The sequence below is a fragment of the Pseudophryne corroboree genome, chromosome 7, assembly GCF_028390025.1.
Source record: "Pseudophryne corroboree isolate aPseCor3 chromosome 7, aPseCor3.hap2, whole genome shotgun sequence".
Taxonomy (NCBI): Eukaryota; Metazoa; Chordata; class Amphibia; order Anura; family Myobatrachidae; genus Pseudophryne; species Pseudophryne corroboree.
The window spans coordinates 491,766,285-491,792,689 of NC_086450.1; the positions used below are offsets into that span (position 1 = coordinate 491,766,285).

General features: G+C 47.1%; 1 protein-coding gene across 3 annotated transcripts in view; it reads right to left on the minus strand.

Moving 5' to 3' along the window:
* Window positions 1-3,220: 3,220 nt before the first annotated feature.
* Window positions 3,221-26,405, minus strand: part of LOC134945710 (serine protease 33-like) — a 167,269-nt gene continuing 144,084 nt past the window's right edge. For all 3 annotated transcript variants that reach the window (XM_063935161.1, XM_063935160.1, XM_063935162.1), the window contains 4 exons: window positions 11,648-11,813; window positions 10,924-11,198; window positions 8,736-8,905; window positions 3,221-3,559 (listed from right to left, as the gene is read on the minus strand). In XM_063935161.1, coding sequence (XP_063791231.1) covers window positions 3,260-3,559; window positions 8,736-8,905; window positions 10,924-11,198; window positions 11,648-11,781 — 879 coding nt within the window. In that variant the 5' untranslated portion in view covers window positions 11,782-11,813 and the 3' untranslated portion in view covers window positions 3,221-3,259. The remainder of the gene's footprint in view (window positions 3,560-8,735; window positions 8,906-10,923; window positions 11,199-11,647; window positions 11,814-26,405) is intronic.

The following is a 26,405-nucleotide window of genomic DNA, read 5'->3' on the forward strand; positions in this document are numbered from 1 at the left end:
CAGCCTGCACCTGCCCTATCTTATCTGCCAAACGAGCCTCACTGGCAGTCACGGCATCCAATACTCTCTGTAAAGCAGCATCTGGTGGTTCAGAGGAGGCAGAGCTATTTGCGGGGGATGGAGGAGAAGCCTCAGACCGTCCATCCTCCCTCCTCGAACAAACTTTTCTATCGTACCGGCCTTGGCACTTTGTTGGCGGCCCCGCACCATTTTGGATAACACGATGGCGGTGAGCCGGACCAGGAGCAGGTATCAAAGCAAATGCAGGCAGTAGGAAGAGTGTAGACACCAACGCAGTAAGGAAGTCCCAGAAGGCACAACAAACGCAGAAATATATATGAGGAGGCTACTGATCCGCAAACTGTATCCCCCACCAGCACTGCAGAGCACTGTTAGTGGACGGAGTAGGAGAGCCGGCCTTATTCCCTACAAGTGCAAGAGGGGAGCACGTACAGCCAATCTTCCTCACGTGCAATTCAGGGCACGGGCAGGGACCCCAATCCTCAGTATTGAGTGGGCACTCCTATATCCCAGTAGGGGAAAAGAGGGGATGACAGAGGCACATTAACCAGCAGGAGCAACTGGCACCAATCACCACCAACCTCCTCCTTCAGATCGCCAACACAGCACTCCAGTCACCATAGATATACACTGCAAGTCATATCATGCAGTGGGCTGTGCAGGCAGGGACAGCAGGGAAGCCAGGGAGCGGGCAGCGTGCGGAGGCTAGCTGAGGCAGCCAGAGAGGAGGGACCAGTCACCCGCAAGCCGCGTAGCAGAAGACAGCAGCGGATGCAGGAGGATCCCACCTGTAGCTTTGCTGGCGGCAGCGGGCGGCGGTGAGCGGGGAACCCCGAACTTCCGGGTATAGGAGAGCGTGCGGCTGCGGCATCCCACGTGGGCCCAGCCCGCTCCGGATCCTCCTCACAAAATCGCCCAGTACGCTGCAGATCCCAGCCACACAGCAGCGTAAACGGGTCCAGGGGGGCCACCAACAGTTAAGATATAGCCGGTGTCCTACAGGGAGCCCCAGGGGAGAAACAGGATAGTTAAAAAGGATATACTGGCCGGAGAGCTGCACAAGGGATGTGCTACTCCATGCCCGTCCTGGACACGCCCTCGGAAAAAGGCTATTTAATTGTACAGCCAATCCCCACGTTGCGGGGATTCCTGACTGCAATTGGTCACTGCTAATTGAATACCCCCCCATAGCTTGCAGATCTGATTTTGCTTGCTCTCTACGGATGAGCAATATTAAATATTAAGAAGTCTCTATTGAGTATGATATTTCTTTCATAACACCCTGCACAGACTTTACAGTGTTAAGTGGCAGCAACTCAAGTATAAATTGGAAGGCTTTATAATATGTCTGCAACCCTCTGTCGCTGTCTCCGATTACACATCCACACCCCTCCACGGGCTATCAAGTGTACAATGGCAACTATTCCAGCAACTATTCCAGTACAAATAAAGTGTCTTCACCCTGTCCGATCCCTCTTCCACCCTGTAAGTCACTCTGGGAAATTACACCTAGCGGCAACACCCCACAATCTTTTTTCTATCATACAATGGCAGCTGGTAGTTGTAAGGAGTTATTATATGCATGAACATGTGAAAATTACAGTTTGCATTTTTTAGTTGCAGCCCCTCTCCCCTAACGTCCCTCAGATTTCAGTTCTGGTGCCTTGTTCCAAACCCAAACCACTCATCTCTAATAATGTGTCGCAGTACACCCTTTTGTTTCAAAAACTGTGCAGGAAATGGGAAAGCTAAATACTCCAGTAAGGTATGGGTGAGGTGGACTATCTTATAGGGTATGTACCAAACATGGACGCCATCCTGAAATCGGCTACCTTGAATCTAAGTCAGTTTTTTCAAATGGAAAGGGGGTCGTGTAACCGGTCAAACAACATCAGAATTTACTGAAACGTGTATTGCTGCAAACAGATTGGAAATAGCATTTATGGTTCAAAAGTTACAACACTTTATTTGTAGAAGGTAACTGAAGATGGCTTTGACAAAAGAAGAGAGAATTGAGGTCATTTTGATGTCTAGATAACGAAGTTTCCGTGTCATAGCTGCAGATTTTAACAACCAGCACCCAGAAAGACCTACAATTTCACATAACACTGTCAGGTGCCTAATTTCCAAATTCCGAGAAACTAGGACTGTGGCTGACAAGTCACGAAGTGGTCGTCCAAAAAGTGCTACTGGCGAGACAACCTGAACAATGGTTTTGGCATCCTTCGTGAAGAGCCCACAACACAGCATACAACGTTCGTTCTCCAGACATCAAAATGACCTCAATTCTCTCCTCTTTTGTCAAAGCAATCTTCAGGTACCTGCAACAAAAAAGTATTGTAACTCTTGACCCATAGCTGCTATCTCAAATCTGTTTGCAGCAATACACTTTTCAGCAAATTCTGATGTTGTTTGACATGTTACACGACCCCCTTTCCGTTTGAAAAAACTGACTTAGATTCAAGATGGCTGATTTCAAGATGGCACCCATGTTCGGCACATACCCTAAAAGATAGCCCACCTCATCCATACCTTACTGGAGTATTCAGTTTTCCCATTTCCTGCACAGTTTTTGAAACAAAAGGGTGTACTGCGACTAGCTGTGATCAGTGGTGTCACAAGGGGGGTGCAGGGAGCCGCACCCAGGCGTCATCCACCAAGGGGTGACACCAAAATGCCGGCTCCTGCTCAGTGGCAGGAGCTGTGTGCTGCACTGTAACATTACGTGCTGCACCCAGCTCCTGTCACAGTGTAGAAGCCAGCAGTGCAGCACAGCAGTGTCCGGGGGCAGCCTGGCCCCTCCCAGACCACCGAAGCGATGAAACAATTACAATTATCTGTTGTCAAACAGTTCAAGCAGCACATTAATGAACCATGAAACATTTGGTGTAGACATAGCAGCGGACATGCCCCCGACGCACGCGTTTCACTGTAAACAGCTTTTTCAAGGCATTTTAAAACATGCTTGATAATGAAACGATGGATTTCTAAAAGAACCTTTATTTACATCGCACACACAGAGATATTGTGTCATTTGCCCAACATTACACGTGTCATAGCGCGTGGTCGGACACTGGTTACCTATGCACAAAGCACAGGGTCTTGGCCTTGCTTCATGAGATGTATGGTGGATCAGCCACTACAGATGGGTTTTCTCCGCTTCGGTCCACAAAAGAGCCTTCATAACCAATGAGACAGATTTGATTGCTCAATCCTTTAATCACATGCTGTGACAGCGTTACAAGCTGATAAATAGAACTATTATCCACGTGACGGGGAATATGTGGGAAACACGAATGGCGCTGCTGGGGACTTTAGTGGACAGATAGGCCTCAGGGTTTATCACTCCCGTGAACGTTACATTCATAATATTCTCTGCAGCTTCTGGAGCATTCTTCACAATCCAGTCCTGATAGTAAGTCAGCCGGGTATAAACTCCAGGGCGGTTTAACATCCCGCAGCCATCTCCCCAACTCACTAATCCAGCCAAGAACCACTGTCCATTCTGAGAACATACCAAGGGACCTCCAGAGTCTCCCTGTAATGGTAAAGAACATAAAGTACATAAATTAGATGACCGCAGAAGGAGTGAGACATGTTACTTTACCCAGAGCCGGCCCTAACCAATATGATGCCCTAAGCAAGATTTTGGCTGGTGCCCCCTAGCACCACCGCTGGTTCCACCTCTAACCTTGCACCTGTTTCCCAGCACCATCACCCCTCACCCACAGCAGTCCTTATTTTGGTGTTTGTACCCCCTATATTTTAAATAGGAACAGTTCGCACATTTGGCGCACAGCCCAAAAAGGGGTGTGTTTGCTGGCAAGGGGCATGGCCACACAATAGTAACCCCAATTCCAATTACACCACACAGTAGTGCAACTTTATTCACATTTGATCATGCGATAGTGTCCATAATTCATATTACATCCCACAGTAGTATCACTTTACCTTATAAACGTTACTCCTCACAGTAGAGCTCCTTATTCACATTACATCACACTGAATTGCTCCTTATTCACATTACACCACACCCTATTGGTCTTTATTCACATTGGACGACACAATAGTGCCCTTTCTATATGCAACGCCACATAGTAGAGCACCTTATACACATAATGCCACACATTAGTAATGCATTTATACACATAATTCCACACCGTAATGCCCCTTACACATATGAGACACATTATTAATGTCCTTATAAACATAATGCGTCTTACACATTATGACAACCTTTATTAATGCCCTTTTACACATAATGGCCCTCATTCCGAGTTGTTCGCTCGGTATTTTTTATCGCATCGCAGTGAAAATCCGCTTAGTACGCATGCGCAATGTTCGCACTGCGACTGCGCCAAGTAACTTTACTATGAAGAAAGTATTTTTACTCACGGCTTTTTCATCGCTCCGGCGATCGTAATGTGATTGACAGGAAATGGGTGTTACTGGGCGGAAACACGGCGTTTCAGGGGCGTGTGGCTGAAAACGCTACCGTTTCCGGAAAAAACGCAGGAGTGGCCGGGGAAACGGTGGGAGTGCCTGGCCGAACGCTGGGTGTGTTTGTGACGTCAACCAGGAACGACAAGCACTGAACTGATCGCACAGGCAGAGTAAGTCTGGAGCTACTCTGAAACTGCTAAGTAGTTAGTAATCGCAATATTGCGAATACATCGGTCGCAATTTTAAGAAGCTAAGATTCACTCCCAGTAGGCGGCGGCTTAGCGTGTGTAACTCTGCTAAATTCGCCTTGCGACCGATCAACTCGGAATGAGGGCCAATGTCTCTTACACATATGCCGCACATTATTAATGCCCTTATACTAGAGATGAGCGCCTGAAATTTTTCGGGTTTTGTGTTTTGGTTTTGGGTTCGGTTCCGCGGCCGTGTTTTGGGTTCGAACGCGTTTTGGCAAAACCTCACCGAATTATTTTTGTCGGATTCGGGTGTGTTTTGGATTCGGGTGTTTTTTTCCAAAAACACTAAAAAACAGCTTAAATCATAGAATTTGGGGGTCATTTTGATCCCAAAGTATTATTAACCTCAAAAACCATAATTTACACTCATTTTCAGTCTATTCTGAATACCTCACACCTCACAATATTATTTTTAGTCCTAAAATTTGCACCGAGGTCGCTGTGTGAGTAAGATAAGCGACCCTAGTGGCCGACACAAACACCGGGCCCATCTAGGAGTGGCACTGCAGTGTCACGCAGGATGTCCCTTCCAAAAAACCCTCCCCAAACAGCACATGATGCAAAGAAAAAAAGAGGCGCAATGAGGTAGCTGTGTGAGTAAGATTAGCGACCCTAGTGGCCGACACAAACACCGGGCCCATCTAGGAGTGGCACTGCAGTGTCACGCAGGATGGCCCTTCCAAAAAACCCTCCCCAAACAGCACATGACGCAAAGAAAAAAAGAGGCGCAATGAGGTAGCTGACTGTGTGAGTAAGATTAGCGACCCTAGTGGCCGACACAAACACCGGGCACATCTAGGAGTGGCACTGCAGTGTCACGCAGGATGTCCCTTCCAAAAAACCCTCCCCAAACAGCACATGACGCAAAGAAAAAAAGAGGCGCAATGAGGTAGCTGTGTGAGTAAGATTAGCGACCCTAGTGGCCGACACAAACACCGGGCACATCTAGGAGTGGCACTGCAGTGTCACGCAGGATGTCCCTTCCAAAAAACCCTCCCCAATCAGCACATGGACGGACTGCCACGGTTAGGTGGTATAAAAAAACCACGGTTAGGTGGTATATAATACAATTATGGATGGACGGACTGCCTGCCGAGTGCCGACACAGAGGTAGCCACAGCCGTGAACTACCGCACTGTACACTGGTTGATAAAGAGATAGTAGTATACTCGTAACAACTAGTATGACGACGGTATAAAGAATGAAAAAAAAACCACGGTTAGGTGGTATATAATACAATTATGGTTGGACGGACTGCCTGCCGAGTGCCGACACAGAGGTAGCCACAGCCGTGAACTACCGCACTGTACACTGGTTGATAAAGAGATAGTAGTATACTCGTAACAACTAGTATGACGACGGTATAAAGAATGAAAAAAAAACCACGGTTAGGTGGTATATATTATAATACAATTATGGTTGGACGGACTGCCTGCCGAGTGCCGACACAGAGGTAGCCACAGCCGTGAACTACCGCACTGTACACTGGTTGATAAAGAGATAGTAGTATACTCGTAACAACTAGTATGACGACGGTATAAAGAATGAAAAAAAAACCACGGTTAGGTGGTATATATTATAATACAATTATGGATAAACGGACTGCCTGCCGAGTGCCGACACAGAGGTAGCCACAGCCGTGAACTACCGCACTGTACACTGGTTGATAAAGAGATAGTAGTATACTCGTAACAACTAGTATGACGACGGTATAAAGAATGAAAAAAAAAACACGGTTAGGTGGTATATATTATAATACAATTATGGATGGACGGACTGCCTGCCGAGTGCCGACACAGAGGTAGCCACAGCCGTGAACTACCGCACTGTACACTGGTTGATAAAGAGATAGTAGTATACTCGTAACAACTAGTATGACGACGGTATAAAGAATGAAAAAAAAACCACGGTTAGGTGGTATATAATACAATTATGGTTGGACGGACTGCCTGCCGAGTGCCGACACAGAGGTAGCCACAGCCGTGAACTACCGCACTGTACACTGGTTGATAAAGAGATAGTAGTATACTCGTAACAACTAGTATGACGACGGTATAAAGAATGAAAAAAAAAACACGGTTAGGTGGTATATATTATAATACAATTATGGATGGACGGACTGCCTGCCGAGTGCCGACACAGAGGTAGCCACAGCCGTGAACTACCGCACTGTACTGTGTCTGCTGCTAATATAGACTGGTTGATAAAGAGATAGTATACAATACTACTAATATACTGGTGGTCAGGCACTGGTCACCACTAGTCACACTGGCAGTGGCACTCCTGCAGCAAAAGTGTGCACTGTTTAATTTTAATATAATATTATTTATCATGTACTCCTGGCTCCTGCTATAACAACCTGCAGTGCTCCCCAGTCTCCCCCACAATTATAAGCTTTATATACAATACATTGATGTGCAGCACACTGGGCTGAGCAGTGCACACAGACTGAGTCACTGTGACTGTGTATCGTTTTTTTCAGGCAGAGAACGGATATATTAAATAAAACAAACAACTGCACTGTCTCTGGTGGTCACTGGTCACTGTGGTCGTCAGTCACTAAACTCTGTCTGCACTCTCTTCTAATCTACAGTATCACAGCAATCTCTCTCTCTCTTCTAAATCTAATCTAAATGGAGAGGACGCCAGCCACGTCCTCTCCCTATCAATCTCAATGCACGTGTGAAAATGGCGGCGACGCGCGGCTCCTTATATAGAATCCGAGTCTCGCGAGAATCCGACAGCGTCATGATGACGTTCGGGCGCGCTCGGGTTAACCGAGCAAGGCGGGAAGATCCGAGTCGCTCGGACCCGTGAAAAAAAAAGTGAAGTTCGTGCGGGTTCGGATTCAAAGAAACCGAACCCGCTCATCTCTACCTTATACACATAATGACACACATACAGTAGTACCCTGTTACACATATGCTGCACATTATTAATGCCCATAAACACATAATGACACACATAGTGGCCCTTACACATATGTTGCACATTATTAATGCATTTTTACATGAAACACATAATGCTCCTTACACATATTCCGCACACTACTGCACAACCAACCCACTCACATGCACACAGCACTCACACTGCCACTAACACTGTGACCTCTGCCTATGCTTGGATACAGATGTGTCCTCATAATTCTTGCCTCAATGCTAATGTCGGGCACCTTTTTTTTATGAAAATGCATCTTATTTGCATGGGTATGTGGCTAGGATGTACAAGCAGCTTCTGCTGATTAAACTGATATGCAGCATGCCTATATACTGTGTGAGACTGTGGCTGTATCTGCATATGAAATGCTACACACAGAATATAGGCATGCCGCATATCATTTTAATCAGCCGAAGCTGCTGATGCCCCATGGCATATCAAATGCCATAGGCAATTGCCTAGTTTGCATATGCCTATGGCCAGATCAGACTTTTCCCAATGACAGTGAAGTACACCAGCCAGACAACCATAGACCACTGTTATAGGGTGGGCACAGGCATTGCGGATTTATTTTGTCATCGATTTAACAGAAAAGTAAAGTTGTTTATTACGTATTTCTGGTCTTTTCATTCCAATGGCTCTTACTAATTGAAATGTCCGACCAACCAGCACAGCCGGGTGACGTACCTTTACGCAGCAGATAAGATCTGGGATGTCAAATGTGTCACTGTTTTGAATGCATTTGCAGTAACCATGACAACGGGAAAATCTACGGTTGACCGGATCCCATTTAATCAAACACCTATATTTTCATTGCTTTGTATGGAAATGAATGGAAGCCGCACGAAATATTGTTTCCATTCAGTGAACACTGATAGCGTAAAGAGCCCTAAAATTAAGCAATACTGTATGTCACACACGTCACACTTATTTACCTGTACTAGCAGAATAGAGCCCATCACCTGATTACCAACGCCGACACCTTGTACCTGTGCCGACATTAACAATGTAGGCTCTATGTCCATATTTCCATGGAATTGCCGGATGTATGTTTGTATCACATGTTACAGTAACACTCACCTGACAGGAGTCCGTGCCACCCAGCTTATATCCTGCGCAGATAGTGTCATTCAGGACGATCGGCTGACTGCTGGGTTTGTCGGCGTTAATGTGATATAGTGCGTCGCAGGTCGGTGTATCTATCAGCGGGATCTTCGCTTCCTGCAGAGTCTGAGGATTCGGGAGATTTACTGAAAGAAGAAGGAAAGTTACCAAACGTGTCAGCTGGGGCCTCATAAGTGTCCCTATCAGCGGAAGCAGATTAAATGTCGCTACCGCACAACACAGATATTCAGCGGTGTGTATAGATAAATGTATACATAGGGTTAGTATAGGAGAAGGAAAGATGCCAAAAGCAGTTGGTAAAACATGCAAAAGGTCAATTCATTGGCTTGGGTGTTGCGCCATACCCGCAATAAACGCCATAAAAGTATACATTGCCCATGCAGAAATGTGCACAATAAAAAAGAGGAGACAGCAGAAACACAAAACACTAAAATGAATCAAAAAAGAAGATGAAAAAATTGCAAAAAAATAAATAAATATGGAAAGTCAGATTTCAGTGGATAATTGCCGCAGGCGCCATGTGTTTGTACGTACGAGCTTGCAGCAGATACACGCCCATGAGACGTCTGCGTTTTTCCAACCACTGCCCATTAACACCTCCAAACAGTCACCTCCTGTCACTCACGTCTCCGTTAAATCCTCAGTGCGAGCGGGATCGCAGCGGCACCATGACACATGCACATTGCAACCGCAGCACATGCGCAATCTGCTGATAATCGCTCCTTTGCGTGAACAATCGGCCCTTGCGTACAACATGCATTAGGTTCTGTGACCCCACATATGCAGCAGTGGGGTCATACAGTGGCTCGGCATCACAATTATTGGTGACTTTGCTCAGACTCACAACGCCCATCAGTTGGCGGAATGCAAACCTTTTATATAGAAGCATTAATGGAGCACGTCAACTTATTTTGAGACAGATATTTTTATGATCACAGAATTCCACTAAAAGGGTCTAAATTAAAAAATATATCACCTATGAGAGCGGTTTACTGTAATGTACAAAATCTGTGACTATTCCATCCCCTGCCTGGTTCACTATAAATATATTGCGTGATAGATAGATAGATAGATAGATAGATAGATAGATAGATAGATAGATAGATAGATAGATAGATAGATAGATATGAGAGAGATAGATAGATAGATAGATATGAGAGAGATAGATAGATAGATAGATAGATAGATAGATAGATAGATAGATAGATATGAGATAGGTAGATAGATAGATAGATAGATAGATAGATAGATAGATAGATAGATATGAGATAGGTAGATAGATGGATAGATAGACAGACAGACAGTAGATAAATAGAAGATAGATAGATAGATAGATAGATAGATAGATAGATAGATATGAGATAGATGATTTTCAGTAGTGACTTTGACTAGTTTCTAGATGTTGCTTGTAGGCCTGTGTGCTGATCTCACATTCAGTACAGTTTCGTTACTTGCCTTCCTTTCCCCATAATAAATAACGTCTCAAAATACAATAGTTCTGGGATGTGACTTATGACATGTGACACATAAAGGGTGAGGGGTGTGATGCAATTTGGGGGGTGATCAAATTGACAAAAGGTCCTAAAATACAGCTGTGTGCTGGCAGAGAGGAGGGGTATATCTTCCCTTTAAGTGGGCACATATTTGGGGTTAGCATCCCAGCGCCTAACAGGTTATTTATTATTACAAAGCGCCAACATGAACTGAAATAGAAGCCTGAAGCGATTTCGTCCGATGAATGGATTCATACAAATAAATTAATAAATATACGGCTGAAGAATACTCAATATTAGAGGTGGACTAAGGGCTCCATATATCATAGAGAGCAGCGATTACCCTTGTAAAAAAAAAACTTTTTATCATTGACCATCCTTCATGTGCTGGGACAGCTCTTCCAAAAACTGGTGCCTTCCCGGCATCTGCTGAGTATAGGGCAATAGGGTTGCGATTGGCATTGACAAGGTCCAGCCCACTAGGGTCAATATATCTCTCTCCAACCGGAGCTCCGACCACTGCCATATTCATATGCTAGACTCCATTCCCAGGAACAATGGCGGCCAAAGAACCTCCAGCTACGGGAGGGCGCTACATTTATAAACAGGGCACATACAGAACATAAATATCATATTTGGGGAATACATACGGCCGTATTGCGTGTTCCCCCAGCCGGTAACCCAGCAGTACAGGCCCATAGGAAAGTCCACATTGACGGTCGGTAGACAGACCGGGAGGATGTAAGTCGTGTAGTTCACGGGCGTGGCCAGCTCGATGAGACTGATGTCACCCAGGGACCCTGTTGTAGCGTAGTTAGAATTCTTAATGATGCTTTTCACGGGAAGAATAATCTCATGAGAGTTTATATTGGATAGCTGATAGGCCCCAAGGGCGACGGTAAGCGTGGAGGTGCTCGCCCCGGTGCTGGAAAGAGAACAAGGACAATAATAAATCAATATCTACTTACGTTATACTGCTGCTGTGGCATTAGGCTGAGGCAGGAAGCCAATGAGTGGGGGTCACCGGGGCCGGATAAAGCCTTGAGGGTTTTTGGGGCAGTTACGTCAGGGGGCCCACGGGGAGAATGGGGTTGTATATTAATTGTGCATACCTCCCAACATGACCCATTCCAGGAGAGACAAATTGTTCTGCTCCTGGACTTCCCTCTTCATATAGGATTGGCATCACCTGTGGTGAACCATTTAATTGGTAAGAAAGGTGTATCAGCACAGGTGATTGCAATCATAAAGTAAGAGGGAAGTCCAGGTAGAGAGCATTTAGTCCTACATGAAATGGGTCATACTGGGGCACGCACATCCCCAAGACAAGCCCCCTCCCCCTAAATACTCAGATACTGCTTTACCATTACTTACTCTTGTGTGACACAATGAGCGGCTGACACAACCCATGAATTACTGATGAGGGATCCACCACAGAAGTGCTTCTTATTAAGGCGTAAGCTCACTTGCCAGGGCCACTGGCCAGCCTGCGCGTTCTGTCCCCCCATAATGCGATCGGTCACCAGAGGTTTTCCACATCCTGTGGGGAGGAGAAATCCAATATCAACGTATTTAACAGTTTTCTACTAAAATGGTGATGAAGTCACATAATAATGATAGTAGGCAACACCAAGACTTATATATCTTGTGCTGCAGGGAACATCTCCTACTCTTCCATGAGTGCAGTTTCTTATCGGAGCTTGCATCTTGGCAAGAGACAGATGATACAGATGGTGCCACACACATCCATCTCTCTCCAAGGCTTAGTATATAGTCCCCAATATTTGTTACAAAACCCTCCAGCGGGATTAACAATGTTATTGCAGCTGACAACTCGGTTATATAGGTCGTTGAGGTACGTAGCCTGGAGAAACCAGTAACCAGAGGGACTGTAGGTGCCTACTACACTGCAAGCTGGTTTTCCTCCACCGACACCATCACTTGTGCCGCTCTCTCTTTTGGCGGGCTGTACTTCTCCCGCACCCAGATCTGAGTGGCAGCAAGTCAGTAGGGTGAGAATCGTTCATTGTCCCCACTGCACTCTCAGGGTTATTCCATCTGCACCCTCCCCTCGTATTCTTTATCTTCGAAGTCCACTCTGCCATTTCCACCAGGCCCACCACTGTTTGGCAGTCACTTACCACTCCCCAGGCCGGACTCCCAAGGCCTTGATAATCTTGCAGCCTGGATTCCTTAGTTTCACACTTCCATCCTTCCCACTCTCATTTTGGGGGACTTTACTATAACGATTGACAATTCTTCTAACCGTTCTGCCTCCAGACTTGTCTCCTTCTCCTCCTCCCTTGGTCTCGCTTAGTGAATTTCCTTTCCCACCCAGAGTGGTCACTCCCTTGATCTGTTCTTTTCCCACCTCTGTGCTGCTTCTGACTTCAACAGCTCCCCTTTCCCTCTGTCCGACAACCATCTTTCCACCGCTCTCGCCTCTCTCCTTCCCTAAAGCCCCTCTCGCCATGTGTAGCCTTGATGCCACCCACCATACCGCGTTCTCCTCTTCTCTAGAATCTCTTCTTTTGCCCATCAGAACCCTTTTTTGCCCCAAAGAGACTGCGTCCTTCTGCTCTTGAATCTGTTGCCCCAGCTATCGCTATTGGCCTTCATTGCTTATCACATGACAGACATAACTAACCTGCTACATAATGAAAAATTTTCCATATATACGCTAAACAAAAGTGTTCTTTTGTATTCAGCACTTATAGATGGGTCCACATTTATTTTGACCTTTAATAGGATTAACTGAGACTGGCCAGTCGGACTTAATACCCTGCTGTAATGACTTAATCCCCTGCTGTATTGTTCTCTGTATTGTATTGCAGTTGAGAACAATAGATGAAGGGTTTATGCTAATAAGTCATGTTGTGCCTAGGCGCAGAAAACAAGTCAAGATAACCGTGGACCCATCTGTATATAACAAGACAGCTGGAGAAATTGATCCAGAGGAATAGTCCGATTGCCCCGGGCAGAGTCAGTCGGCCTTTTCCCAACCAATCAGACAGGCCGTCTCACCTGGGGGGCTAATTTGTCTTCTTCTGATCCTCGCATCTGGCGTTAGAAAACTGCGGGACACAACTGTGTAAGTCTTAGGGATTATTACAGACTTTGTGTCGCTCAGTGAAAACACAAACATCTCTGAGAAGGCAATGGATGTTCCAATGTTTACTTTAGTGTTTAAGTCACAAATTATTTAATTGCAGATAATTATGGCACATTTCTTAGGATGGCACAGGTTGTGCTTGGCACGTAACACGGAGAGAACAATTATCTCTTCTTCATCTGCGGCATTTCAGGGCCAAGTGAGAGGATTTATGGGGCTGCTCCACACAGGATACGTCATTTACAGGGAAAAGGACTTTCTCCCGGCCAGAAGTGTCGACAACAACCAACCTGCACACGTAGAAAGCACATAGGACAGCGCTGAGAGTCACATGGAACGCCGCAGGCTCCGCACAACATTCTGGGAGAGGATGTATTATCGTTGGAGGCCGCCTGATACAGAACAATCAGAAGCTTATACAGCAGAGTTTTTACCTCAGGGACAAGGGCGTACAAATTACTCTGACAAACGGTTGTCATAATACGTACACACAATGGGATGCTTGATGGAAGTGGGGTTTCCTCCACCTAGAATGTGGGGTTTTTCCATTGCTGCTGAATAAAAATACATCAGTTACCAGCGCAGATAAAACTGCACTCAAAGGTCGGATACTTCGTGTCCATGTGTCCGCGTCCTTTGCTGGTTCAGCATGTGCAGCTTTATGCAAATACTGCTAGAAGGCCTTCGCTGGTGGACAGGCCTGTGTCCAAATCTGCAAAGACGTTCACTTTGAACGCCTTTAGAGGCAAACATTGGTCACACCCCAGAAACCTGTACCGGCCCCACACTGGGTGCAGATCGTCTGTCAGGGTGTGCCCTCCTATGTGACAGTAGATACTGTATGTATGCGGGGGACGCTGCACATGGGCCGCCCACTTGTTAAAATGTCCCTGGCAGTAGACGGTGTTACAGCCTAAGCTTTTTATTGCCTCCATGTATATAGGCAGATTGTGTTTAGTGTTTATTATTACACACTACCCGTAGCCTGCTCTCAGAATTCAGGTACTGTATAATTACCCCTTTTATTATGCATCAGTTATAGCCCAACAAACAAATATACACTTACGCTTGGTACACACCAGACGATATTGTGGACGATGTGCCCGCTTGCAGCACATCGTTCACAATATTGTCTAGTGTGTATGCACTGTGTCGATGCATGCTCCCGTAAACTGTCAGCGACATCATCCGTCGGAACTGCGTGCATGGCGGAAATTACCAGCAAGGGCCATGCTGCATTCAAGGGGACGCGGAACACTTACATGGTGTCCATGTCAATGTATGTCGACATTTACGGCGTGATTTTTGTCAAACTTATGTCGACATTTGGACATGTTGGCATTTCAAATGCCGGCGTTCTGACTATGTCGGCATTTTTAACATGTTGGCACAATGAAGGTCGGTATTTTGACTGTCGGTCAATGGCTGTCGGTATTGTGTCCATCTGTAAATTAACTGCTACCCTTTCAAACAGTTAGAATATTAAATGCACCAGACCTAGTTTTGCTTTAGCTCGTTACATCTCTCCAATTATGTCATTATACAGGGGTGCTCCATCTAGTAAGGGCCAGGGGGGAGGCCTATGTGCAGACTCCACCTGGGCCCTCAACCTCTCTAGCCGGTAACATTTAGCTCTGGGCACTAAGGTCCCTACTGCTTTCCCAGAGTCTACAGCACATGCGCAAATCTCTTTGAGAAAAAGGTGCGTTGGACATTTTCCCAGTGATTTTTCTACTGCGCATGCGTGAACGAAAACCCGGAAAATGGCATAGCACCATTTTCCCAGTGATTCATGCAGCCTGCTGCTGCTCCATGGGACTCTGGTGGGGTAAATATTAAAAATAATGGGTGCGGGGTGTGTGATGTGGGCCCCGTGTGCACTGCACACACTACACCCAGGACTTCTACGGGGTCGTCACATCTCTTTCTCTTTTGGGGGGAATTTCTTTACTGCTTTGTGGCATTGCCCCCCCCCCCCCCAATGTTATTTCAGCAGCAGCACCAACACCAAAAGCACTAGGGCCCAGGGGAGTGGAGCAGCAGTGTCCACAGAGCAGGAGGACAGTTGGTTGACTACTGAACTGGGGGGCGTGGCCTAGAGAACAGAAACTGTAAAAAGGTGGAGTTATCTCTCCGCAGGAGAGTTTTGGAGAGGGAAGCAGAGCTGATGAGAGAACGGGTGGGGTGAGTGGGGCATAGCCCTGAGAGAGAGCGGCTGAGTGGGAGGCATTGGAGCTGGTTGGGAGGAGAGAATTGGTTGGGGCTGCGGCTGCACGGCATTGACAGGAGGGAGGCTGATCGGAGCCGCGGCGCGGTGTCTCACCGGGTAGCAGTACAGACATCTGATGGTTAGCAACGGCGGAAGGCCCGGAGTGCTTTGATCAGCTTGTGTGATCGGACACACATAGCCGGGTCACGCACAGCTTTCTATGCCAGGGGGACAGAGAAAGCTGGGCAAAGGCTGCAGATTGCAGTGCTGCCCTGCGCATCCACCAGCCCGAGCTGGCATTAATATCACAGGCCACACTGCAGTGCTTTTTTATGTTTTGTTTTTGTAAATCCGCCCAGATCGCATAAGTATGGGGAATGCAATGTGGGTTACAAAAAAACAAACCAAAAAAAAAATACAATTAAAGAGTTTGGAACAGTTTTTCATGAAAACTCTTCCACATGCCCTTTAATACATTGGAGTGATACTAAAATAATGTGAAAAGTGTGTCAAAACAGAAAACCCCCTTTTCACATTATTTTAGTAATAATAAGGTTAATTGAACTCTTATTACTTCTGTCACTTACTGCTCGCTAAACTAACAAAGGAACCGAACTGTGTAACTGCATGCCTGCTTAACTGCTAAGGCTCTAAACTGTGCCCCTTATTGCATTGTATGCAGGGGTGGGACTTCCGGAGACAACGGAGACCGTTGCCGCCGGGCTCTAAGCCCTGAAGGGAGCATCTCCCCCATTGTCCCTGTTCTGTGCCCATAGTTCCTGCTGTTATAGAAGAGCCGGTCAGTATGTGGCACCCCACTCCTGCAGTGGCACACCATTAAATGCCCACACGGACCCCATGCTGTGTTTAAAGGGGACACTTGTGGAGGCATGTTGGTGCAACATTGGTATTAAAAACAAAACTGCATTGGTGACAGTGGACAGCAGTATTACAGAGCCAGCGCGTGGCGAGCCAGGACTTTCACCCGCGCACTGGCTGCTGAGTGGCGGCATCGGTGGCAGAAACGGGGATTGCAGACAGGGGAGTTAAATAGAACGGGTGCGGATCATTAGATCTATACTAAAAAGGTCTACAGTCAATAGGTCTACCGCTGATGGTAGACATGTGTGCACACACGCCGATGCCGCTCCCCCGCCAGCAGTGAGAGGGTTAAGAAACAATGATATTCGCTCATGTGCTCAGAGGGGCTCATTTACAGGTTACCATTCGGCGTTTGACTTGGAGGGAGAAGTTACTATAGCTACAGGACACTGCTGCTGAGATTGCATTACATTTCGGGTAGCTGGAGCCATGGGGTATAGTCCTCTTATGCGGAGCAGGAAAGGGGGGCAGAGCGAGAACCAATAGCTGTCAGGATCAGTGGGGCAATGAGAGTGGCAGTTGGTCTGAGGGGACGGAGAGGGGAGAAGATTGCATCATTAGCTATGATACCGTTTCACAAAGTGTATCAGGTAACCGTACGCCGCAACTGGTGGCTATGAGACGAAGCCCGTAATATCCAATGACAGAGCTGCTAGAAAGTAAGGAGGTATCCCTCAGATATATAGGGTGAGAGGTCTCAAACCTTTTCGAGAGATACAATGGAGAAAGTTCCCATAGCAACCCATAAGCTTCTGACTGCCATTTCATTGACACCACTTAGAGCACACTACAGAGGATCCCAATACACGGTCCTCAAGGAACCCCAACGGTCCAGGTTATTAAGCTTATCCATGCCTGGCCACAGGTGACCTATTTAGCACCTCAGTCTGTGCTGAGCCATGGATATACCTAAAACCTGGACTGTTGGGGTGCCTTGAGGACTGCCTTTGAGAAAATCTGTCCTTGTGCATGTCCACGTGGTAGAAAATATACTGTAGATTGTAAGCTCTGCTGAAGCAAGAGCTAAGTGTAATGATTCAATACTATCTGTAAGGGATGTGGTCAATTTACTTACAATCAAAATACCGACAACCCATTGACCGATGGTTAAAATACCAACATGGTCAAAATACCGACATGGTCAAAATACTGACATTTAACATCCCAACAAGCCCAAAATACCGATATTTAAAATGTCGACAGGTCAAAAAGTCGACATGAGTTTTTCATGATTTTTCTTCATTAAAACCAACTTGTTTATACTTTACCATCCCAGTGGACCTGGAGTGGGAATATAATAGTGTGCCAAGCGTAGTGAGGCACCGTGCCCGAAGAAGCATGGCGAGCGCAGTGAGGCACCGTTCCCGAGGGGATGTGGTACACTTATACGGTGTCCATGTCAACCTATGTCAACATACACCCCCCCCCAAAAAAAAAAAAACATGAAAAATAAGATTTTACTTACCGATAAATCTATTTCTCGTAGTCCGTAGTGGATGCTGGGGACTCCGTCAGGACCATGGGGAATAGCGGCTCCGCAGGAGACAGGGCACAAAAGTAAAAACTTTAGGATCAGGTGGTGTGCACTGGCTCCTCCCCCTATGACCCTCCTCCAAGCCTCAGTTAGGATACTGTGCCCGGACGAGCGTACACAATAAGGAAGGATCTTGAATCCCGGGTAAGACTCATACCAGCCACACCAATTACACTGTACAACCTGTGATCTGAACCCAGTTAACAGCATGATAACAGCGGAGCCTCTGAAAAGATGGCTCACAACAATAATAACCCGATTTTTGTACCAATAACTATGTACAAGTATTGCAGACAATCCGCACTTGGGATGGGCGCCCAGCATCCACTACGGACTACGAGAAATAGATTTATCGGTAAGTAAAATCTTATTTTCTCTAACGTCCTAGTGGATGCTGGGGACTCCGTCAGGACCATGGGGATTATACCAAAGCTCCCAAACGGGCGGGAGAGTGCGGATGACTCTGCAGCACCGAATGAGAGAACACCAGGTCCTCTTTAGCCAGGGTATCAAATTTGTAGAATTTTACAAACGTGTTCTCCCCCCGACCACGTAGCTGCTCGGCAGAGTTGTAATGCCGAGACCCCTCGGGCAGCCGCCCAGGATGAGCCCACCTTCCTTGTGGAATGGGCATTTACATATTTTGGCTGTGGCAGGCCTGCCACAGAATGTGCAAGCTGAATTGTACTACTCATCCAACTAGCAATCGTCTGCTTAGAAGCAAGAGCACCCAGTTTGTCGGGTGCATACAGGATAACAGCAAGTCAGTTTTCCTGACTCCAGCCGTCCTGGAAACCGATATTTTCAGGGCCCTGACAACAAATAGCAACTAGGAGTCCTCCAAGTCCCTAGTAGCCACAGGTACCACAATAAGCTGGTTCAGGTGAAACGCTGACACCACCTTAGGGAGAAACTGGGGACGAGTCCGCAGCTCTGCCCTGTCCGAATGGACAATCAGATATGGGCTTTTGTGAGACAAAGCCGCCAATTCTGACACTCGCCTGGCCGAGGCCAGGGCCAACATCATGGTCACTTTCCATGTGAGATATTTCAAATCCACAGATTTGAGCGGTTTAAACCAATGTGATTTGAGGAATCCCAGCACTACGTTGAGATCCCACAGTGCCACTGGAGGCACAAAAGGGGGTTGTATATGCAGTACTCCCTTGACAAACTTCTGGACTTCAGGAACTGAAGTTCTTTCTGGAAGAAAATAGACAGGGCCGAAATTTGAACCTTAATGGACCCCAATCTGAGGCCCATAGACACTCCTGTTTGCAGGAAATGCAGGAATCGACCGAGTTGAAATTTCTTCGTGGAGCCTTCCTGGCCTCACACCACGCAACATATTTTCGCCACATGTGGTGATAATGTTGTGCGGTCACGTCCTTCCTGGCTTTGACCAGGGTAGGAATGACCTCTTCCGGAATGCCTTTTTCCCTTAGGATCCGGCGTTCAACCGCCATGCCGTCAAACGCAGCCGCGGTAAGTCTTGGAACAGACATGGTACGTGCTGAAGCAAGTCCCTTCTTAGCGGCAGAGGTCATGAGTCCTCTGTGAGTATCTTTTGAAGTTCCGGGTACCAAGTCCTTCTTGGCCAATCCGGAGCCACGAGTATAGTTCTTACTCCTCTACGTCTTATAATTCTCAATATCTTGGGTATGAGAAGCAGAGGAGGAAACACATACACCGACTGGTACGCCCACGGTGTTACCAGAACGTCCACAGCTATTGCCTGAAAGTCTCTTGACCTGGCGCAATACCTGTCCAGTTTTTTGTTCAGGCGGGACGCCATCATGTACACCTTTGGTCTTTCCCAACGGTTCACAATCATGTGGAAAACTTCCCGATGAAGTCCCCACTCTCCCGGGTGGAGGTCGTGCCTGCTGAGGAAGTCTGCTTCCCAGTTGTCCACTCCCGGAATGAACACTGCTGACAGTGCTATCACATGATTTTCCGTCCAGCGAAAAATTCTTGCAGTTTTTGCCATTGCCCTCCTGCTTCTTGTGCCGCCCTGTCTGTTTACGTGGGCGACTGCCGTGATGTTGTCCCACTGGATCAATACCGGCTGACCTTGAAGCAGAGGTCTTGCTAAGCTTAGAGCATTATAAATTTCCCTTAGCTCCAGTATATTTATGTGGAGAAAAGTCTCCAGACTTGATCACACTCCCTGGAAATTTTTTCCCTGTGTGACTGCTCCCCAGCCTCTCAGGCTGGCCTCCGTGGTCACCAGCATCCAATCCTGAATGCCGAATCTGCGGCCCTCTAGAAGATGAGCACTCTGTAACCACCACAGGAGAGACACCCTTGTCCTTGGAGATAGGGTTATCCGCTGATGCATCTGAAGATGCGATCCGGACCATTTGTCCAGCAGATCCCACTGAAAAGTTCTTGCGTGGAATCTGCCGAATGGAATCGCTTCGTAAGAAGCCACCATTTTTCCCAGGACCCTTGTGCAATGATGCACTGACATTTTTCCTGGTTTTAGGAGGTTCCTGACTAGCTCGGATAACTCCCTGGCTTTCTACTCCGGGAGAAACACCTTTTTCTGGACTGTGTCCAGAATCATCCCTAGGAACAGCTGACGTGTCGTCGGAAACAACTGCGGTTTTGGAATATTTAGAATCCACCCGTGCTGTCGTAGAACTACTTGAGATAGTGCTACTCCGACCTCCAACTGTTCTCTGGACCTTGCTCTTATCAGGAGGTCGTCCATTTTCTTCGAAGAAGAATCATCATTTCGGGCATTACCTTGGTAAAGACCCGGAGTGCCGTGGACAATCCAAACGGCAGCGTCTGAAACTGATAGTGACAGTTCTGTACCACGAACCTGAGATACCCTTGGTGAGAAGGGCAAATTGGGACATGGAGGTAAGCATCCCTGATGTCCCGGGACACCATATAGTCCCCTTCTTCCTGGTTCGCTATCACTGCTCTGAGTGACTCCATCTTGATTTGAACCTTTGTAAGTGTTCAAATATTTCAGATTTAGAATAGGTCTCACCGAGCCTTCTGGTTTCAGTACCACAATATAGTGTGGAATAAGACCCCTTTCCTTGTTGTAGGAGGGGTACTTTGATTATCACCTGCTGGGAATACAGCTTGTGAATTGTTTCCAATACTGCCTCCCTGTCGGAGGGAGACGTTGGTAAAGCAGACTTCAGGAACCTGCGAGGGGAAACGTCTCGACTTTCCAATTTTTTTTTTATTTTTTTTTACCCCTTGGATACTACTTGTAGGATCCAGGGGTCCTGTACGGCTCCAGCGTCATGCTGAGAACTTGGCAGAAGCGGTGGAAGGCTTCTGTTCCTGGGAATGGGCTGCCTGCTGCAGTCTTCTTCCCTTTCCTCTATCCCTGGGCAGATATGCTTATGGGGACGAAAGGACTGAGGCTGAAAAGACGGTGTCTTTTTCTGCATAGATGTGACTTAGGGTAAAAACGGTGGATTTCCCAGCAGTTGCCGTGGCCACCAGGTCCGATGGACCGGCCCCAAATAACTCCTCCCCTTTATACGGCAATACATCTTTGTGCCGTTTGGAATCTGCATTACCTGACCACTGTCGTGTCCATAAACATCTTTTGGCAGATATGGACATCGCACTTACTCTTGATGCCAGAGTGCAAATATCCCTCTGTGCATCTCGCATATATAGAAATGCATCCTTTAAATGCTCTATAGTAAATAAAATACTGTCCCTGTCAAGGGTATCAATATTTTCAGTCAGGGAATCCGACCAAGCCACCCCCGCGCTGCACATCCAGGCTGAGGCGATCGCTGGTCGCAGTATAACACCAGTATGTGTGTATATACTTTTTAGGATATTTTCCAGCCTCCTATCAGCTGGCTCCTTGAGGGCGGCCGTATCTGGAGACGGTACCGCCACTTGTTTTGATAAGCGTGTGAGCGCCTTATCCACCCTAAGGGGTGTTTCCCAACGCGCCCTAACTTCTGGGGGGAAAGGGTATACCGCCAATAATTTTCTATCGGGGGAACCCCGCGCCTCATCACACACTTCATTTAATTTATCTGATTCAGGAAAAACTATAGGTAGTTTTTCCACACCCCACATAATACCCTTTTTTGTGGTACTTGTAGTATCAGAAATATGTAACACCTCCTTCATTGCCCTTAACAAGTAACGTGTGGCCCTAAAGGAAAATACGTTTGTTTCTTCACCGTCGACACTGGAGTCAGTGTCCGTGTCTGTGTCTGTGTCGACCGACTGAGGTAAAATGGGCATTATAACGTCCCTGACGGTGTTTTAGACGCCTGGACAGATACTAATATGTTTGCCGGCCGTCTCATGTCGTCAACCGACTTGCAGCGTGTTGACATTATCACGTAATTCCTTAAATAAGCCATCTATTCCGGTGTCGACTCCCTAGAGAGTGACATCACCATTACAGGCAATTTGCTCCGCCTCCCAACATCGTCCTCATACATGTCGACACACACGTACCGACACACAGCACACACACAGGGAATGCTCTGATAGAGGACAGGACCCCACTAGCCCTTTGGGGAGACAGAGGGAGAGTTTGCCAGCACACACCAAAAACGCTATAATTATACAGGGACAACCTTTATATAAGTGTTTTTCCCTTATAGCATTTTAATATATATATACATATCGCCAAATAAGTGTCCCCCCTCTCTGTTTTAACCCTGTTTCTGTAGTGCAGTGCAGGGGAGAGCCTGGGAGCCTTCCCACCAGCATTTCTGTGAGGGAAAATGGCGCTGTGTGCTGAGGAGAATAGGCCCCGCCCCCTTTTCGGCGGGCTTCTTCTCCCGTTTTTCTGAGACCTGGCAGGGGTTAAATACATCCATATAGCCCCCAGGGGCTATATGTGATGTATTTTTAGCCAGAATAAGGTACTATCATTGCTGCCCAGGGCGCCCCCCCCCCCAGCGCCCTGCACCCTCAGTGACCGCTGCTATGAAGTGTGCTGACAACAATGGCGCACAGCTGCAGTGCTGTGCGCTACCTTATGAAGACTGAAGAGTCTTCTGCCGCCGTTTCTGGACCTTCACTTTTCGGCATCTGCAAGGGGGGTCGGCGGCGCGGCTCCGGGACGAACCCCAGGGTGAGACCTGTGTTCCGACTCCCTCTGGAGCTAATGGTGTCCAGTAGCCTAAGAAGCCAATCCATCCTGCACGCAGGTGAGTTCACTTCTCTCCCCTAAGTCCCTCGTAGCAGTGAGCCTGTTGCCAGCAGGACTCACTGAAAATAAAAAACCTAACAAACTTTTACTCTAAGCAGCTCTTTAGGAGAGCCACCTAGATTGCACCCTTCTCGGCCGGGCACAAAAATCTAACTGAGGCTTGGAGGAGGGTCATAGGGGGAGGAGCCAGTGCACACCACCTGATCCTAAAGTTTTTACTTTTGTGCCCTGTCTCCTGCGGAGCCGCTATTCCCCATGGTCCTGACGGAGTCCCCAGCATCCACTAGGACGTTAGAGAAAACTTGTGTCAACTTTTTGACCTATCGACATTTTCAATGACAGTATTTTGACCGTATCGACATTTTGACCATAGGGATTTGATTGTAGGTATTTCATACTGATCCCATCAGTAAAGTGCTGCATTATACATACACTATGTAGGCAGTGGTTGTACTGGTTGGATTGTTGTCTGGTGAAAATAACGGGTGGCATGCACTAGAAATGTTTATTAGAACAATACTGCCCTCTTCTGGCCATGTACGGTCAGTAATTTGGTATTACAGTACGTGTATTGGGAACACCATGCAACTAAATGTACATTTCTGCAGGCATTCTGGCTCATTTTTGTTAAATTATTTTCTATCCATCTGAATGGGCTGTATTTACAGACAGACGCTGCAAAATGCAACCCTTTAACCAAAGCTGTAGGCTTATTACTATTAATGATCCCTAATTTTCATAAATGGAAAGCTATAGTCAGTGCCAGAGCAACCCGCTCAGCAAAGGGATGCAGAACAGGGAGGTGCCAGGCTTCCCTGCTGTCTGTTGTTGCCGCTGGCTGCTGCTGCGCCCTCACAATGAAGACAATTCACAGCCTGAAAAGATGGTGGAGCCACGCTATATCAGGGGGCAGAGCTACACTGATCTCTGGGGGCTACACGGATGGGAGCAGGCAAGGGCTGCATGTAACAGGATGTATGTGTGTAAGCTTACGCTGATGTATGCATGTGTTGCACCAGTACTGTGTACATGTTGTGTATAAGTGGCGCTACTGCTGCGGGCATTATGTGTATAAGTGTCGCTACTGCTGTGGGCATTATGTGTATAAGTGTCGCTACTGCTGTGGGCATTATGTGTATAAGTGTCGCTACTGCTGTGGGCATTATGTGTATAAGTGGCGCTACTGCTGTGGGCATTATGTGTATGTGTCGCTACTGCTGTGGGCATTATGTGTATAAGTGTCGCTACTGCTGTGGGCACTATGTGTATAAGTGTCGCTACTGCTGTGGGCATTATGTGTATAAGTGGCGCTACTGCTGTGGGCATTATGTGTATGTGTCGCTACTGCTGTGGGCATTATGTGTATAAGTGTCGCTACTGCTGTGGGCATTATGTGTATAAGTGGCGCTACTGCTGTGGGCATTATGTGTGTAAGAAGTGCTGCTGTGGACATTGGCCCTCATTCCGAGTCGTTCGCTCGGTAATTTTCATCGCATCGCAGTGAAATTCCGCTTAGTACGCATGCGCAATATTCGCACTGCGACTGCGCCAAGTAATTTTACAATGAAGATAGTATTTTTACTCACGGCTTTTTCTTCGCTCCGGCGAACGTAGTGTGATTGACAGGAAATGGGTGTTACTGGGCGGAAACACGGCGTTTTAGGGGCGTGTGGATAAAAACGCTACCGTTTCCGGAAAAAACGCAGGAGTGGCCGGAGAAACGGGGGAGTGTCTGGGCGAACGCTGGGTGTGTTTGTGACGTCAAACCAGGAACGACAAGCACTGAACTGATCGCAGATGCCGAGTAAGTCTGAAGCTACTCTGAAACTGCTAAGTAGTTTGAAATCGCAATATTGCGAATACATCGGTCGCAATTTTAAGAAGCTAAGATACACTCCCAGTAGGCGTAGGCTTAGCGTGAGCAACTCTGCTAAATTCGCCTTGCGAGCGATCAACTCGGAATGAGGGCCATTGTGTATAAGGAGTGCTACTACTGTGTGCATGTAACAGCATGTGTGTTTGTTGGCTTGCGCTGATGTATGTATGTGTGGCACCAGTACTGTGTACATGTTGTGTTTAAGTGGCACTACTGCTGTGGGCATTATGTGTATAAGTGTCGCTACTGCTGTGGGCATTATGTGTATGTGTCGCTACTGCTGTGGGCATTATGTGTATAAGTGTCGCTACTGCTGTGGGCATTATGTGTATAAGTGTCGCTACTGCTGTGGGCATTATGTGTATAAGTGTCGCTACTGCTGTGGGCATTATGTGTATAAGTGGCGCTACTGCTGTGGGCATTATGTGTGTAAGAAGTGCTGCTGTGGACATTGGCCCTCATTCCGAGTCGTTCGCTCGGTAATTTTCATCGCATCGCAGTGAAATTCCGCTTAGTACGCATGCGCAATATTCGCACTGCGACTGCGCCAAGTAATTTTACAATGAAGATAGTATTTTTACTCACAGCTTTTTCTTCGCTCCGGCGAACGTAGTGTGATTGACAGGAAATGGGTGTTACTGGGCGGAAACACGGCGTTTTAGGGGCGTGTGGATAAAAACGCTACCGTTTCCGGAAAAAACGCAGGAGTGGCCGGAGAAACGGGGGAGTGTCTGGGCGAACGCTGGGTGTGTTTGTGACGTCAAACCAGGAACGACAAGCACTGAACTGATCGCAGATGCCGAGTAAGTCTGAAGCTACTCTGAAACTGCTAAGTAGTTTGAAATCGCAATATTGCGAATACATCGGTCGCAATTTTAAGAAGCTAAGATACACTCCCAGTAGGCGTAGGCTTAGCGTGAGCAACTCTGCTAAATTCGCCTTGCGAGCGATCAACTCGGAATGAGGGCCATTGTGTATAAGGAGTGCTACTACTGTGTGCATGTAACAGCATGTGTGTTTGTTGGCTTGCGCTGATGTATGTATGTGTGGCACCAGTACTGTGTACATGTTGTGTTTAAGTGGCACTACTGCTGTGGGCATTATGTGTATAAGTGTCGCTACTGCTGTGGGCATTATGTGTATGTGTCGCTACTGCTGTGGGCATTATGTGTATAAGTGTCGCTACTGCTGTGGGCATTATGTGTATAAGTGGCGCTACTGATGTGGGCATTATGTGTATAAGTGGCGCTACTGCTGTGGGCATTATGTGTGTAAGAGGTGCTACTGTGGACATTGTGTATAAGGAGTGCTACTACTGTGGGCATTATTTGCGTAAGAGGCACTACTGTGGGCAT